The 16,345-nt window shown below is 51.8% G+C and overlaps 1 protein-coding gene across 3 annotated transcripts; it reads right to left on the bottom strand.

Moving 5' to 3' along the window:
• Positions 1-2,602: 2,602 nt before the first annotated feature.
• On the bottom strand, positions 2,603-15,948 carry TTI1 (TELO2 interacting protein 1). 3 transcript variants are annotated; one of them, XM_040079643.2, is made up of 7 exons: positions 13,668-15,948; positions 13,032-13,217; positions 12,119-12,261; positions 11,164-11,304; positions 9,565-9,769; positions 8,811-8,898; positions 2,603-2,837 (listed from the first exon to the last, which is right to left on the bottom strand). In XM_040079643.2, the coding sequence occupies exons 1-7, from the start codon at positions 15,946-15,948 to the stop codon at positions 2,603-2,605; spliced, it is 3,279 nt and encodes a 1,092-aa protein (XP_039935577.1). The 3 variants fall into 3 exon arrangements, with proteins under 3 accessions (XP_039935577.1, XP_039935579.1, XP_039935578.1); XM_040079645.1 differs by lacking the exon at positions 2,603-2,837 and adding an exon at positions 4,032-5,441; XM_040079644.2 differs by lacking the exon at positions 2,603-2,837 and adding an exon at positions 5,448-6,381.
• Positions 15,949-16,345: the final 397 nt, after the last annotated feature.

Raw genomic sequence — 16,345 nt, 5'->3', positions numbered from 1 at the left:
GAAGAGAGATTGGGATGCACTGGTCACCAGCACAGCAAAACACAGGACACAGCAGAGGAAAAGGAAGACCCAGGGACATGCTAGGGAGGGCAGGAGGCTGCAAATCACCTCAAAAGGGAAGTAAACAAATGGCTGTGCAGCATAGTGATTTGTAAAACCTGGAGGTGAGCTTTAACAATAACAGGTTTTATTAGAAGAGATTCATTTTGCTGAGTTTATAGGAAATTTGGGGAGCAGGAGTTGAGGAGAAGACCCTGCTGGATCTGTGTGCGTGGCTCAGCGGCGCCTGGTGCCAGGGGCTCTGTGTGGGACTGTGGCCCCAGCCCCGGGTGTGGCAGTCCCCCAGGGTCCTGGCTGGATTTGTGCATGGAGGAGGTGGCTGGACACGGCTTTCTCGGCTCTCTGATCCCACAGAGGGTGGCTGGAGTGGGGGGAGCCAGGGGTCCCCATCCCCGAGTGTTGGGGGCTGCTTGGTGGAGGAGAGTTCAGGCAGGGAAAGCCCTGGGCTTGTGAAGGGGCTGAGCTTAATATGCAAGTCACTGCTGGGGAGGAACCAGCCTCATGAAAATGCCATTTCCACACGGTCCCTCTCCCAGCCATTATCCTGCCTCAGACAAAAGCAATTTAGTCAGCCTCCAATAAAGCAAGGGCGATAACGAAGCTGAGAGGAGCTGACTGTGACAGGCAGGACAGCCTCTCCTGCCATCAGCACGCAACTGCTGGCTGGGGCTGTGGGCAAAATCTCTGGACAGCAGCACTGTGAAGGACAGGCTCTGGGTGGGGATGTCTTGGTGCAGTCAGCTGTGCCACAGCCCTGGTGGGTGCTGTGGTTGGTTCCTGGGCACTGGGCAGTGATGGGACAATGCTGCCCTTGAATCACATGCCTGTCCTGCAGGATGGCAAGCCTTGGCACGGGCAGGCTGGCTCCTTGGAATCCCCAGCACAGCACAGCTGAGCAGAGCGAGGCCGGATGCAGCATCTGCACCTAATGGATGACTTTTGTCAAGTGATACAACAACCCAGAAAACTGCACCAGCCCCAAGGGCGCTTGGAAACCAAAGACAGTATTTCACCTCCTTGCCTGCCCTGTCAGAGCAGCTCTGGAGGCTCCTTTGTATAGAACCCAACCAGCGTTAAGCACTGAACACATATTAAAAAAGAGTAAAGCTGACCTGCAGCCCTGTCCTACCAGATAAAAAGCCACTGACTCGTGTTCTCCCTGGAGAAGAAAACAGGAGGAAAGCCTGAATAAAACCAGGGAGACAAGGGGAAGTGACTTCAGCTGAGGGATGTGGCAGCAGAGGCAGTGCCCGTGGACCCACCAGCAGAGACATGTTTTGGATGTTGACCCAGGATCCCAACATTGATGCACAAAGCCTGCTCCATGTAACAATCTATTTATTGCTTTGATTTTTGTATTTCTCAGCTTGCTCCCAAATTTAGTCAAGATCTGCCCTTTTGCTTCACTTGCATAGATCTTCCCGAGTGGCAGGAGGCAGCCTGCTGCCAGGAGCTGCTGGGGTGAAGCTGCGGGATTCGGGAGCAGCTGAGCAATGCGGTGCCTGTGGACAATCTCTGCAGCAAGAGCCAGGGGATGTGGGAGCTGGAGACTGGGGAGAGGCCCCGCAGCAGGGGGAGTGAGCTGACCCCAAAGAAGAGTCATCCTCTGCTCACTGTGCCACATTGTACCTACTTGAACAAACCACGTCACTGCTGGGGTGTCACAGTGCTCACAGGCCCTGGCACCGCTGGCACTGACCATGGACAGGCAGAGGCTGTACTGGGGCACAGGCAGGTGCTTTATCTAATTCTCCTTGGGGTGGGGGTTAGAAATGGCCCCAGAACCGTGATCTGGGCCTGGGAGAAGTTGTAAATCACTCCCAGGTGTAAATCAGGGCTGGCTGATTCCCTACAGAACCTCACAGAGAGCGAGGCAGAGAACAGAGAGCGAGGCAGAGAACAGAGCACGTTTGGTCGCCTCCATCTGGTCTCAGCAAACTGCAGCTGTGAGGAGCAGCCTTGATGCTTCTGAGAGGACACATTGTTCTTGCCAGTAACATAGGTGAGGGATTTATTGGAAATGCACTTTAACTTCTGAAATTAACTGTTTTTAAATAGAACACGTTTATAGTGCACCCCAAACAAGATTCTCTTCCTGGGAAGGGTAAAGGCCAGAAACAGCTTTTGCTTTGAGTTGTCAGTCACTGTCCAGCTGAGAATGGAAGGAATCATCACAGCTGTGAAGAAATCAGTGTGGAGGTGCTAAAGGGGCATCCCCCCAAGGATCAAGGGTTAGGAAGTAATTTCTGGAAGGTAACTCACTCTTCATACTGAAGAATTTGGAACAGATGTGCCATTTTCTCTGCATATGGTGCTGGTGAAGCACAAGTCAGGAGGAGTCAGGGTCACGTACCCACCTCATCCTCGAATGCCGCTTCAAAAAATAAACTTTCTGCCACGGGGACGGTGTCTCAGCCAGTGCCCCAGACTGGGCAGCCCTTCCTTTGCCCCTGAAGCATTTGGGTCCTCAGTGATGGCATTTTCCCAGGTGAGCTCTATCCTGGTGGTTCCCCTTTCCCATCCCAGCTGCTGTGTAGGTCTGTCAGGAAGGAGATGCCTCCTGTGTGCTGGTCCCAGGACCCGTGCCCTCCTGCTGCTGCAGCCTCTGGAGCAGGAGCAGCACGTTGTCTGTAAACTCGTTCCGTGGCCGCCCCATCCCGCTGAGCTTCACCGGGTGCAGGCTGGCATGGGGGGGCTCGTACCCCTCGGGGCAGCACACCTCGTTCAGGAGCAGCCAGGTGCTGTCAGGGTCCACGTGCATCAAGTGCAGGAAAACACTTTGGAAAACAGTAGGAAGAGAGGAAAGAAGCGTAAGGACAAGGCCTTTGGGTTGGCACCCAACAGGTTTATTAAGAGCTAAGGAAAGCTTTGATGCTGTTGGCAATCTCTGGCAGCTGCACAAATTGGGTTCTATACAGAGGGCAGCACAGTGCCCCCCCTGCCCGAGAAAGCAGCTCTGTCTCACAGTTAATGGCACGTGGGACAAGAATATTTATGATACCACACAGTCACTTACAGACATCAAACAAGCAGCTGGCGCAGATCTGACCCAGGCTTGGTGCTGGCACCGTGAGAGCTGGAGCTGGCACAAGCGTAAACCTGCCAGTCCCATGCTGGGGAGGTGACTGTGGGTGATTGCATGTACTGTGCATGTCTGGGATCTTTCAGACAACAGCTCCTGCAGAGATCTTGGGAGAAGCTGTCTGGGTTGTTCACCACCCTCTCTGGTTTCTGGGGAGTGAGGGAGTTAACCCATCTGGGCTTCTCTGCCTTTCCAGAGGTGGCAAACCTAAGAGTATTTGGGTACAGCTTCCCAGGCGGGGCCCCAAGGGAAGATCAATCCTGTATTTAAGGGCTTTTTGCTTCAGTGAGATCTGCCACCACCCCAAGTCCTTATGAGCTGCCTCCAAATTTTTGTCATTCTTTAAAATGATAAAAATCACACAGCACCTTTCACAAAGCAGGATTTTAAACCAAAACCAAACACAACCTTCATTAACAACAGAATGAAGGAAAAGAGGAACCACAACTTCCTCTGAAGATTTACTGCTGTGTCAATGGTTTTCACTTTGCATTTCCATACCTCAGTAAGATGGGATTTGCCTTTCCAGTGTGCCCTTCACACAGGGCTCCAGCTGTGAGCTGCTGGGACACAGCTGCTGCTGAAGAGCAGGAAGCTCACGGAGTGAAAGAGCAAATGCTGATTTTTGTGACCTACACTTATCCACCCCCTCCTGCCAGCTCTCCCTGCAGCAACCTTTGGGCTTAGCTACATATGTGTCAGGGGATGATGCACAGAAGGTTTACTGGGCTTAACTGGTATTAAACTCTCTGGCTGTGCCATGACCAAAATTAGAATGGCATTTGCAAGGCCTCTTCCTGGATGGTGCTGAGTGCTCTGTGAGCACCAAAGGCACTCAGCGCTCACCACACCCATGGTACAGTTTTCCAAGATCCCAGTAAAGCCCAGCCATGTGTCTTCAGGTCCCTAGTGTCCAGTGAAATAATGGAGCTGTGAGGGGAGCAGCTGCCAGGTGGGATAACGGGAAGAGAACTCCTGTAGGTCTGTCTCTGCTCACCCAAGAAGCACAGGACTGAACTCCCTCTCTAAAAGCAAAGATCACTTGCTACAAAAGCCACACAAAATCCAGATCTGATTGCTGTCCAAATTTCTCCTGGAAGAGCTTTCATCCCTAAAGTGAGGTTGCTTCCAATGTAAAGCGGGAAGAAATCCCTTTGAGAAGCTCTCCTCTGAAAGGGAGTGCAGTGTCATGGGGAACGTGAAAGAGCACAGAAATGAGATGAAGGTAGGAGAGAGCTCCCTCTCCTCTTCACAGTAACCCTCTGGATGTGACTTCTCTCTCATGCACAGCCAAAACTGTTGCTTTTGCTCCTCTGCCATTAACACCTCACCTGTCCCTCAGTGCAGGTCTCTGAACAGCAGAAGGGGAGATACCACCACTGAAGCTGTTGGCAGTGTCCCCTCCCAAAGGTGCTGGCCGTGCCTATCTGCCAGCTCCAGAGAAACCAGTGGGAATGTGCTCTGCAGTGATAGCTGGGCCTGGCAACAGCTGCCTCAGCAACACGACCTTTTTCTGTGGATCGGTGCAGGTGAGCTCACAGGACTCCTCACTCCCCTGCCTTTGCTCCTGCAGCTCTGCTGCCTGGGAGGACTGGCCCACTCATGCCAGCCCAAGTGAGGGGCTGGCAGGGGCAGGGTGTGGAGCTCTCCGTGCTGCCATCCTGGCTCCAGCTCCCCAGACAATGCCCTGCCTGTGCCCTCAGCCTGGCTGTGACAGTGGGAGCACACGGCTCTGTGTGCCAGCAAACACCAGCTCCCAGCGGTTCCACCTCATTTTCAATGGGCTGCTGCTGGTGGGCAGCTGCAGGGATAATCCTTGTTCCTTATGGCTGGGATGGGAGCAGGCAAGGACAGAGAATTGCTGTGAAGTGAACGTGGGAATGGGGAATATTGTGCAGCAGGCTGCTGATCCCAGGCACGCACACAGCTGTAGCTCTTACACTCACAGCACAGACACTCTGCTCTCCAACCTCTTCCCAATCAGTTGCTCCAGGGAGAGCGACCCTCAGAGATTATCCAGACCCTGGAGAATTCACTGCTTCTGGTGCCCATAATGGCTCGAGGCTGTGATTATCCCTGATAGCCTGGAGTGCTCTGCAGCTTAGAGAACAACTTGACTTTTACATTTTCAAACTAACTCTGGGGTAGTTTCCAAGCAACCCGTTTCCATAGCAAAGAATCCTGGAGTTAATCCAAGTTTGTTTTCTGTTGTTGCCTTTTTCTTCTTTTTTTTTCTTAAATATAACTTTATTGAATTTTGCCTTGAGCAGGTGGCTGTTCTGACGTGCTTCAATCCAGCCTGGGAGTGACAGATGACAATGAATATCCACAACAAGCCACACAAGCAAACCAGAAGAAGTAAGCTGCATAATCAACCTCGGTATCAAAAAAGGTCCCAAAATAGCTCATATTTGTCCCAAGTGTACTAAACTTATTCTACTAGCACGGAGCAATTTGGCTATTCTGTTGCCTTGTCTTTTCCCAAGCTCTAAGCAAAGCCATGGCAAGTGAGCAGACTGGCAGAAGGACAAGGTTTCCGGGCTTCCCATCCCTGCTGAATGTTTAACTGGATACAGCCCACCATAGGCTTTGGTGTAAGAACTGAGGAAATTATTTTGGCATCTTAGGGGAAAAAAAAATCATTCCTATCCAGACTGCTGACTGAAGGGTCATGGGCTGCAAACATTTAGTAGGAATTAAGTGTCAATTTCAAAACAGTCACTTGAAAATGAAAGAATGGAAAACTACTTGTCAGTTTGACAGGGGCCAGTGACAATTTCCTAATCTCTTTTCTTTCAAGGCTTTATTCCCTGCAGTGAAGAGCTTGTCAGGGACGATGCAACTCCATAAATTGATGAGAAGCTCACATTTACATTTTGTGACTTTCAGTTTTCACCATCTCCCCCAGCTTTCTACCCAGTGGTGAGGCCCCATGTGCCCCCTCCTTGCCCAAGTCTTTCTGGGCACTTCCCCACCCTCGCATGGCCTCATCTTCGTCAATGATGGCAAAGACTTTTCTAGTGCTCCCTGGCATTCCCAAACTATTCTTCAGTAGGTTTGGTCCCTTTGGTGATTTTGCGTTTGCTTTTTGTCAGTTGTCTGGTTTTTTAAAAAGCTTTGGATAATATTCTCTTGGAATAGTCTCAGCAGTCATCTTCTAGTAAAGCCTGTTGTTATTGTCCCATTTTCTCTTCCTCAGATGTCCTGGAGTTCTTTTTTTTCCCAGCATCTAGTTTTGCCTGTTGAGTATTGCATGAAGCTGCAGCTACAAAAATCACTTACTCCCACAGCTTCATCTAATAAAGCTACAGGGTCCCATAAATGGGATTAAGCAGACTCCTTGGGGCATGATAACATCCCTGGATGACAGCCAAAGTCCCTTTTTCCTTTTTCTTTTCTTTTGTGGCTCAAGCACCTTGGCCAAAAATTCCTGCTCAGCTCTTTGCATGCCTACAGAATTCTCACATAGTCAGTGTATGATTTTTGGAGCAACTGACTTTGCAAGTCCTGACCTTGCTCTTGACAGGTCACAACCCATCAGCTAAATAAGAATCCTAAGAGCTGAGCAAAGGCCAGTTAGAATAAATCACCATGGCAAGCTGATTCCAAACATCCTTTTACCTCATATGATTTCTGCAGTGATAAAGCTGAGTTATGTGACGTACGCTGGTGCTCAGGCTGGGGCTACGATTAGTTCTGGTCTATCTGTTTTTAGAAGCATTTAAAATGCAGAATTTCTCATGTATCAGGCTGATAACACTGCCCTTGCTTAGATGGAAAGGGCCTTATGTGTGACAGCCTGTGTCAGTTTGCAGGATTACTTTCAGGCACATGGAGAACAAGAAGAGCCAGAACTTACAGGAATGTGGTGGTTCAGAAATGGAAGAGGGGCTGAGGAGTGATTATTATCCTGATACAGGAGCTGATTGTTATGATCCAAAGTAATTTTGACTTTTCCAAGCTGGAAAACCTCATATCAGGGAAACACAGCTAAAAGTGAGTGTGATATGATGAACTCTGATACATCCAGGCTCCAAGACCAGGGATAGCACAGGACTGAACTGAAAAAATTAAACTCAAAAGAAACTCCAAATGCTGTCAGGCCAGGCATGAGGCATGCCTTCATGCATACATGTGTCTGGTCAATGGAATTAAACAGGAGACAGCAAGGGCTTCCATGAGCAGCTTGGTTCACTGACATATGTGATGTATGCTGCATCAAAAACATGGGAGGAGGAGCAAAACACATGGCATTTCCCCCTTAAAATACAACATAAGTAACATACAGGAGAAAAATGTTACTTGCCCTGAACTTTGCTGCCCTTTGGCTCCAACAAGTGAGCTCACTTCACCGTACAGCTTCCAACAGGGCTCATTTCATATTCCCCTACCCCTGCTGTCGGGGGGAAATTGCACAGCTCCTCAAGCTGCTTGGTTAATGATTTAAAAGCTCCAGATTGCAAATATCTAAATAAATCCTGGTGTTCTGCTTTTCATCCAGCACTGCCTGCACGGACTGAGGCATTATTGCATTAAGGGGATGCACTCCCACAGCATAGAGCCCCTCTGCAGAACAAATGCTGCCGGAGCCTGCTGTGCTGCTGTGAAAGCCTCCAAGGTAAAAATAAACCTGCTCCCACCCGCGCAGATACAAACAAAGGAATGCTGCAGCTCCGGAGAGCGCTGGCTCTGAACTGCTGCCCAGCCACACAAAGCCCTTCACACCCTGCACCCCCGGGAGCTTGTGCTTTGTGAAAGGGAACGCATGGGCTGCACTTCCCTTTGCTTCCCTTTCCAGCAGCCTGCCTTGGAAATCCGAAACCGCAGAGCCTGCGGAACCTGCCGGTGTCCCTTCCCCTCAGGGGAGAGCAGGGCTGGCCAAACAGGAAGGGTTTGGGGACTGGATTTTGGCCCCATCCGTGGGCAGAGGGGCCTTCTGATTTATGACCCCTGTTCTGGACCTGGACTCGTTTTGTCTCCCGAAATCTCCAGCCTTGGTTCCAGGTGACAACATATGACAATAGTGATTTCTTATCCTGACAGCAGAACATGCTGAGCAGGATTCTGTACACCAAGCAGCAAAGTATGTCTGTCAACACTTCCTAGAGCTGGAGCGCATTCACCTAAACTCTCGTTACTCTTTCAGACTCTCCCGGCCTTCTTCAGAACAACACTGGTGCCAAGACTGACAGCTTCCCAAACAAACTCTGGTCCACCTGGCAGAGCCTGGGCTGGAGCCCAGGGAAAATGGAAGGATAACAGAAGTAAATCCCCCAGCCTGCAGAAGGTATTAAGTGATAAAATACAAGGGAATGCCTGGCACATCCGCTTCTGTAGCTGTCTTCCCTCTGCAGTTTGATGCCACCAGTGGGCCAAGAGCTTGAAGTATTTGGCTAGGAAAAGGCAAGCAGCACATCTTCCCCTCTGTCCCCAAATGCACTGCAAGGTCACCTGTAATGTCTGTGCAAGCTGACAACTGACCTCTCTAACTCATTTTGGGGAGTAAATGATACTTCACCACAGAAAGCTTCCATGAGAGGCCCTGTTGTACAGGACTTGAACGTGCTGGAAGGGGGAACAGGAAAGGTGCAGAAGGAAAGGGATCACTATGCTCCCTCTGTCCCCCACTATTTGTACACCAAACACACCTGCATTTAAGAGACATTACCTCTGGGCAGCTTCTTGCAGTTTCACAGGTTGCTTGGCGCTGAGGTAAATCAGGCAAGCATCTGCCACTTTATTCAGGTCACTCTCGCCTGCAGAAATGGAACAGGAAAGAAGGGTAGGAGGTGACCTCCTCAGCAGCTGCTGCCTAATGGAATCAGCTCCAAATTGGCAGCAGAGGCTTCAGAGCCTTTGAGCTGTCTGACCCAGAGCTCTTCTGACCTTGCTTTTTAACCATCTTGCTGCAAAGCCAGGAAAGCAATCAAGGGCAGTGAGAGGAAAAGAGAAACTAGCCAGCAAACCTTCTCCCTCATCAAAGTCAGTTCTAGAAATTTCACTTGGGGAGAATTTCAGAGTTCCAGTCAATAGAAGAGTGTGATGTGCTGCATTTAAAGGGTCACCCAGAGATAAGCCCACAATGGAACCAGTCAAGCTAGCCAGAAGTCTTATCTGGGCTCCAGTTTGTCCAGTAAGAATGAAGTTTGGCCCAACAGGCCCTACAGCAATGCAGGGATTCCGTTCTATACCCTCTTCTCATCCACAAGTAGGATGTGCTGTCAGATTTTTCTCTCCCATTTGTCTCATGGGGAGAAAAGAATGCCCAGCGCCTCTTTACAGAGCTCCCAAAGAGAAGAGATTCAGGCTAGAGAAGATCAGGAAATCAATTCCATGGGCAGCAGGAGGAGAAGCAGCAAGTTGAGAGGGCAGAGTAAAGTCTGGCAGAGATCCACACAACCTGTGCTTCCCCTGGTACTCACCCATGTCCAGCCTCTCGCAGAGAGAGCCCAGGCCCTGCAGCACAGCCAGCTGCAGCTTGAAGGCCAGTGTGTGGCTGTACACAGGCCCAGCTCTGGCACTCACTGGGGCCTGGCTGAGGAGGGAACTGGTCAGCTTGGGCAGGACATCTTTGGAGAACCTCTGCCTCAGGAAGTCCCCACACGTCTGAGCCAGGGTACACAGCACCTGGGAGAGACATCAGTTACAGGGGATAGTGCACACACTGGCCTGGGAGGAGCTCAGTGATCCACACCAGCCTGGGGGATCCAGACATTCACTCTCCTGGAGAATTGTTTTTGCAGGCAAGAGCATTGTGACCACAGCTGCTCCAGTTTCCCCATAATGAGCAGAAGGTGAATGTTTGAGAGGCTGAGGGAGCTGCACCCTGCTCTGCAGTGTCACCTGGCTGACCTCCTGGGCTGCCCTTCCCTCATTAGCACAGTAAAGGTAAGAGCAGCTGTGCAGTCTTGCTCAGAATTAGTGGAGAAGTCTCTGATGGAAAATGCCATTAAATATCATTATAGCCTTAAATCTCTTTTGTGGTGCAGACAGCACATCTTTCCAAGCATGTCAGCAAGCAGAAAGGCCAAGTGGCCACAGAAAAGTGCACCGAACACTACTGGTGTGTGCCCAGGATCAAACTCAGCTTGAGTAGAGAATGGCCCTAAATGCATGTAAAAACAAAGGGGATCCACGTGGCCAGAACGCTGATCTCTCTTTTGGAACTTTACTAAGCTCATGGTCTCACTGTGCAAGACTGAGATGCTGGTTATGCTGTGTTTGCTTTACACTGATATGACATTTCTTGTCCTGGAATTTAGGCAGGAAGACACTTTGGGGGAAATTCATATAGCAAAACCCAAGCTGGGTGCAAATTGTAATGATGAGTTGAACTTTCCAAGAGTTTATTAGTTTTTGTACAGCAATCTCTACCTCCTTTTAGGGCAGGTACATGATAGGGCTATTTGGAGATTTTAGTGTGTGGTTTCTGTAATTTGGGGAATCAAAACTCTCTTTATTCACACTGAAGGATTCTAAAATGAATCTCACTCTGCCCAGCAGATAAATTCCTCTGCAATGCTGGGGCTGGCAACCTCTGGAAATGCTTTACTGGCCAGCCTGTGAATCAGGAGGAGAAAGGAGCCAGGTAACAAGGTGAGGAGCTCTTTAATAATGTCATTATAGGGCCAAGTCTTTGTTCAACCTCTCCCCTCCCTTGCCAATGCCTCAATCATGAAATGCTCCCCTATCTTCAATCTGAGACTGTGTCTCCAGTGAGGCCAAGCTGCACTGCGTGGTGCCCCTAACAGCTGCTCAGGCTGCAGAGCTGTGTTTCTCACCCCTGCAATAACCACCAACATTGCTGCTTCCCCCAGGAACAGCAGCAAGGCTTTGCCTCTGGACAAGCTGCAGTGAGAGTGGTACAAACCCAGTCACAGCAGAGCACAGCGACCCCATGCTCCAAAGCACATTTAAACATCGCTGCAGGAGCTTGGTGCTCTCTCCTGAGCTGCAGCACTGCCTGAGCCACTTCCTGCCCAAGCCCCAGCTGGAAACGCTGCTGGCAGCCACGGCCATACCTTGAAGGCTCTGAGCACGGCCAGAGGGTCGTCGCCAATCAGCCGGGTGACGAGAGCTGGCCAGACACGGTGAGCCATGGGAAGCAGATGGTTTCCATGAGGATGCAGCACGGTGACACAGAGCTCCAGCACGTCCAGGACCTGGGCAGGAGGGGAGGGAGCAGACTCTGAGCGCTGCAGTGCCAGGCATTCAGGTGGATCCCAGCATCACGTCAGGAAGCCGGGAGGAGGGGTTGAACAGCAAAGGGCGCAGTTTTTACCGCAGCAGGAATGGGGACAAGTGAACAGTGCTTAAAGATCAGGGCTGTTTGGAAAGGGACAAGCACAGCAGTGACACAACCTGTGCTGGGTACAGGGCAGGATTCCTGCCCTGATCCCACAGCCTGAGCTGCACACTTGGACCCCACTGCGGCTGAGGCAGCAGGATCACCTGGCAGAGCTGGGACTGCTGGGACAAGAATCTGGGTTATGCCACATTTTTCTGTCTCACTTTGCACTTTAAAAGGAGGCCACCTTCAAAGGGTTTTCATAATTAGAAAAAAGCCAGGCTTTTAGCCCTGCTTATCATCACCCCAGCTACTTCAAAAACATTCATCAGCCTGTGCACTGCAGCCTGAGGAAGGGGGATGGGAGGCACAGATGGGAGAAAGATGCTTCTGTTTCCTCCACCTAAGGACAAAGCACTAGACTTAACTGTCACAAGCATCAAGGGAAAGCACCCAATACAAAGCCACCTTTAAGATTCTGTTCCACCTGGCTGCAATTCCTAATCCAAAGCACCCCCAAAAAACGATCTCCCTTTCTTTTGCCAGGTTTGGAAGATCTGCCCTGCTTGAGCATATGGCAGCACAAACCTGGGGATGGCAGGGAGCCCAACGTGCATGGCACACACGCTGCCGAGCTACCAGCCCCTTCATGGGCACCATCTGTCCCCTCAGAGCCGGCGATTACCGACCTTCAGCCGCACTCGGAGGCTCCCGTCAGACAGCAAGTGGATGCACCTCTCCATCACATCCCTGGCCACCTGAGCATGGCTTGGCATTGGAGCTTCTCCTTCCATGTCAGAGTTGGGCTCTGGCTTAGCAAGGGGAACCTCATCTGGAAGACAAAACCATTACTGAAGCCATAAAAATCACTTGAGAGCTCTGGGAGATCACAGTACCCACCCACAACCACTCTGCAAATTCCTGAGTAAGGCCTTTGGCAATTTTTAATGTGCTTAGATATAGTTAAGTCTATGAGTTCTGTGAGTTAGTGTCAGGTTCAGTTAAGTGTGGGGCTAGGGAATGTTAGCTTTCTTTACTGGACAATGCAGCTGGTCTGACATTTGCAGTCTCTTCTCACCATGGGCTTGTTTCCCATTGATTTTTATTAAAAATGAAAAGCCTGGGTATTTAAAGATGAAGTATTTAAAGGTCAGGATTGCAGCACAGCCCAGTGAAGACTAAGAAGTTCCCTATATGAATGTTTGCAGTGCCTGCCAAGGCCAAGTAAGAAGGGAGCAGTGGCATCATTAGCCAGGAGAAAACAGTACAGAGATTCCCAAGGGCACACAAGGAAAATGCACAGGATCCTGGAAAGGGGAAACTTCAGGACCTGAACCCAAATGAACTGTTACGAGGTGAGAAAAAACACAGTGTGCTTGTGTCTCAGCTAGAGAAGCCTTGATCTGCAGACATCTGGCTCCCCCACTCAAACAGAACAAAGCGAGGACACCCAACAGCACTTCACATGAACCAAGGTCAGCCCAAAGAGGACCTGAGACTGTCAGCCTGGTCCCAAGGTCCCCATGTGACAGAAGGACACCTTGGAGTCACAGTCTCTCTGCAAGATGACCACGCTCCTCTCCAGCCATGCACAGCACTGACCTGCCTCCTCCTCCTCCAGGTCAGGAAGATCACCCTCTGCGATCTGCTTCTGGCTGACATAGTCAAGGAAGAATCGTTCCACTTCTTGACTTGTCATTGTCACCTCCTGCTGCCCCTGGGACCGAGTCCCACTCTGCCCCTTGTCAGTCTGGTGTTCCTCAGCGCTGGGCATTCCAAACCACTGCACTGCAAAAAAGGAACTGACATGTCACTGAGCAACGACGATCCCCTCCTGTAAGTCAGCAAGGTGCCATGGATTCCATGAGGGGTGAGATGGTTCTCACACCTCATGGGATTGCACCTGGTTGAGGCACCTGCTGTCACATCCCAGTCACTTCCTCGACAGTTAAAAAGGAATACATGCCATGTGCTCCTACAGAATGTTCACGGGAGCAGGGAATCCTTCCTTTCTAAGCCACTAAAGGCCACGTTCCTGTGAAAGGCTGCAGGCCAGGCAAACTGGAGAGGGAAAGCTACTGGTGATCTTTGCTTGAGCGCTGCTCCAGCAAGCAAAGCACAGTGGCCATCACACTGCAACACCTTGGCTACCTGGAACCTCCCATGGCAAGTGGAAAGGTCCAAGTGCCCTTAGTGACAGCAAGGCTGAATTACACAAAGTAAACATCAGTTTGGTACCTAGAGCAGTCATGACTGAGTGGAGGACCCTGAGGAAGGTGGACGCCTGGCTATTGTACGACTGATCTAGCGCAGACAGGACATCTTGGATTACATCTTCTATCAGTGGCAGCAAGCTGGCATCCGAATGTCTCAGCATCGTGTCCAGGACCTGGGACGCACGTGCCTGATATGCCAGCTGGCGCAAATGCAGGGAAATCCCATTCACCAGATAGTCAGAATTCTCATTAATCAAACACTGCACCGAGTCATAACCACAGGCCTCACATATGTCTGCCAGCGTCCCCAGTGCTGTCTCACTGATGAGCAGAGTCCTGTCACCAGCCTTTTCCAGCACAGGGTAGAGAGCTGACAGCAGCAGCAGCCGGAACTCCTTCCCAAGGACTGCAGCAAAGCAGCCAACGCCCTCCAGCTGGATGCAGATCTGCCAGATGTTGCTGTTCATGGTGCGGGTTGTGACTGGGGGCTCTGGGGACAGAAGGAGAACGCTGCTGGACGCCCCTCCCGCACAGACAGAGCGTCCCGAATGCTGCACTGACTGCTCAGGGCTGCTTTCCTCTGTGTCAATGCCAGTGACTAAATACCAGTTTGCCTGGTCCATGTACTCATCCAGGATGGATGTTATGGACCCTTTGAGATCATCCACGTTCAGTGGAACTTCCCTCGCCTGCAGGAAATCCACTCCCAGTCCGGCAGCTCCTGTGACCAGCTCGTTGAGGATCATGGCTGCCTGCTTTCGGTACAGGCCAGACTCGTTGTACAGCCCCATGAAGTGATCCACCAGCAAGTAGAGGTTCCCGTAGTAGCCAAGAACACGACACACTTGCTGAAGGAGCTGCAAAACCTTCTCCTCCGTGAAGAAGCGGAAGTATTTCTTCTGGCGCCTGCCCTTCTGCACGCTCTGCTGCAAGGGGCCTGGTGGCCCAGAGCGCCGGGCCTCCACTATCTTCACATCCGTCACATCCAGCTCCAGAACCTGCACCAGTGCCTTGGACAGGCGCTGCAGGTGGGACACCGAGTTGAGGACAATGTTAATCTTGGGCCCCAGCAGTTTCAGGTAGCCAAGCAATAAGCTCAGCGTGGAAACCTTGCCCGTGTCATCCTGAGAGTTCATCAGGCGGGGAAGAGCTGTGGAAAGGGAATGGAGGTTCTCAGAGAGGACATCAACAAGAGCCCTGTTCTGTGCCACAATCCTCTGCTCTGCAATCTCTTGCAGAATTTTGTTACACCTGCTCTGAACTTCACTGTTTTCATCATTAACCAGCCCAACCAAGGCCTTTAAGAGGTGACTGAATGAGTCCACCAGTGACTGACTGCAGTTCCTCAGTAAATGGTGGACCAGCTCCACCAGCTCCAGTCTCACCTTCCAGTGGGGGTGAACTGAAGAAGATTCAACCACTTTGTGCAAGAGAAGAGAGAGTTTTTCAGCGGTACTTTTAGTCCAGTCAGGTCCTCTGTGGATCATTAGCTCTGATATTCTGCTGTGTTCCACTGGCAGCTTTTCCTTGCTCTTTGGGATTCTCGCTAGCTGTTTGTCAGCCATGACCAAGCCAACAATCAGATAAAAGAGTCTGATGGCAGAAACGGTGGGTTTGTGACCTTGTTTGATGTCTGCAGCAATAACTCGAGACAGTGCAATAGAAATCCCAGGCAGAAAAGAAGCAAACAAATCCCCACATTGCTGTGCCTCATCTTCATCCAGGTGTCGGTGCTCCTGGCAGTCACACTGCAGAACCAGGACCTGCAAGCACTCCAAAGCAGAGATCTTGATTTGCTTTGCTTTTTCTTGCTCTGCAAGTGTCAGAAGCAAAGACACAGCAAATCCTAAGAGCGGAAGGGTGGAAGGTTGGTACAGAGACAAGATAACATCCCCATAAGCCGAATGCATCAGGGTGTGGAGCGCCTGGATCACAGCCAGCTTCAGCTCCTCAGACAGCGGGGCGGCTTTGCCCGAGCTGGGAGGGGGAGCGAGGCAGGTACAGAGCTCAGAGAAGAGCTCCTGCAGCAGCTCCTGCTTCTTCACGCACGTCGCCGCAAGCACGGAGGAGATGCACTGCACCAGGCTCTGCACCAGCCGCTCCTGCTTGGGCCCCGGCACCCGGAGGGCGAAGCGCAGCGGGAACAGCACGTACTCCTGCAGCTCCTGCAGGGCCGCGCCGCTCACCCCGGCCAGGTGCGCCTGCAGCTGCCGCACGTTCTCCACCGTCTGCGCCCGCGTCAGCTGCACGCAGACGGGACGCAGCGCCCCGAACGCCGCCTGCGGGGTGTCGAACACGGCCATGCCGGGGCACCGGGGGCCGCGGGCCCTGCTCGGTGCCGGGGGGGCTCGCCCGGGGCCGGGACCGCGACCGCGCTGGGGCCAGGCCGGGCAGCCCTGAGGGTGCCGGAAGTGACGCCGCGGCACCAGCGCCACAAATCTCCCGCGAAGTGGGGCTGGCAGCGTGAGAAAACTCTCAGATGCCCGTAACGCGTATGCGCCAGCGTCGTGACACTGAAGTAACGGGGCTGTCAGCGCCACAAAGCTCCCGGGGGCCTGGTCAGGCGCCGTGAGAAAAATCGCGAGTGCGTTCAGTGCGCAAGCGCTGGTGATGGTGGCGCATGCGCCGAACCCGCCAGCCGTGCGGGCCGGCTCCCTCCGGCGCTCCGTACGATGCCGCCCCTCGCCCCGCGGCGGGGTC

The sequence above is a fragment of the Hirundo rustica genome, chromosome 16 (assembly GCF_015227805.2).
Source record: "Hirundo rustica isolate bHirRus1 chromosome 16, bHirRus1.pri.v3, whole genome shotgun sequence".
NCBI lineage: Eukaryota > Metazoa > Chordata > Aves > Passeriformes > Hirundinidae > Hirundo > Hirundo rustica.
The sequence above is the reverse complement of the archived record's forward strand: the minus strand, read 5'-3'. Positions and strand labels throughout refer to the sequence as shown.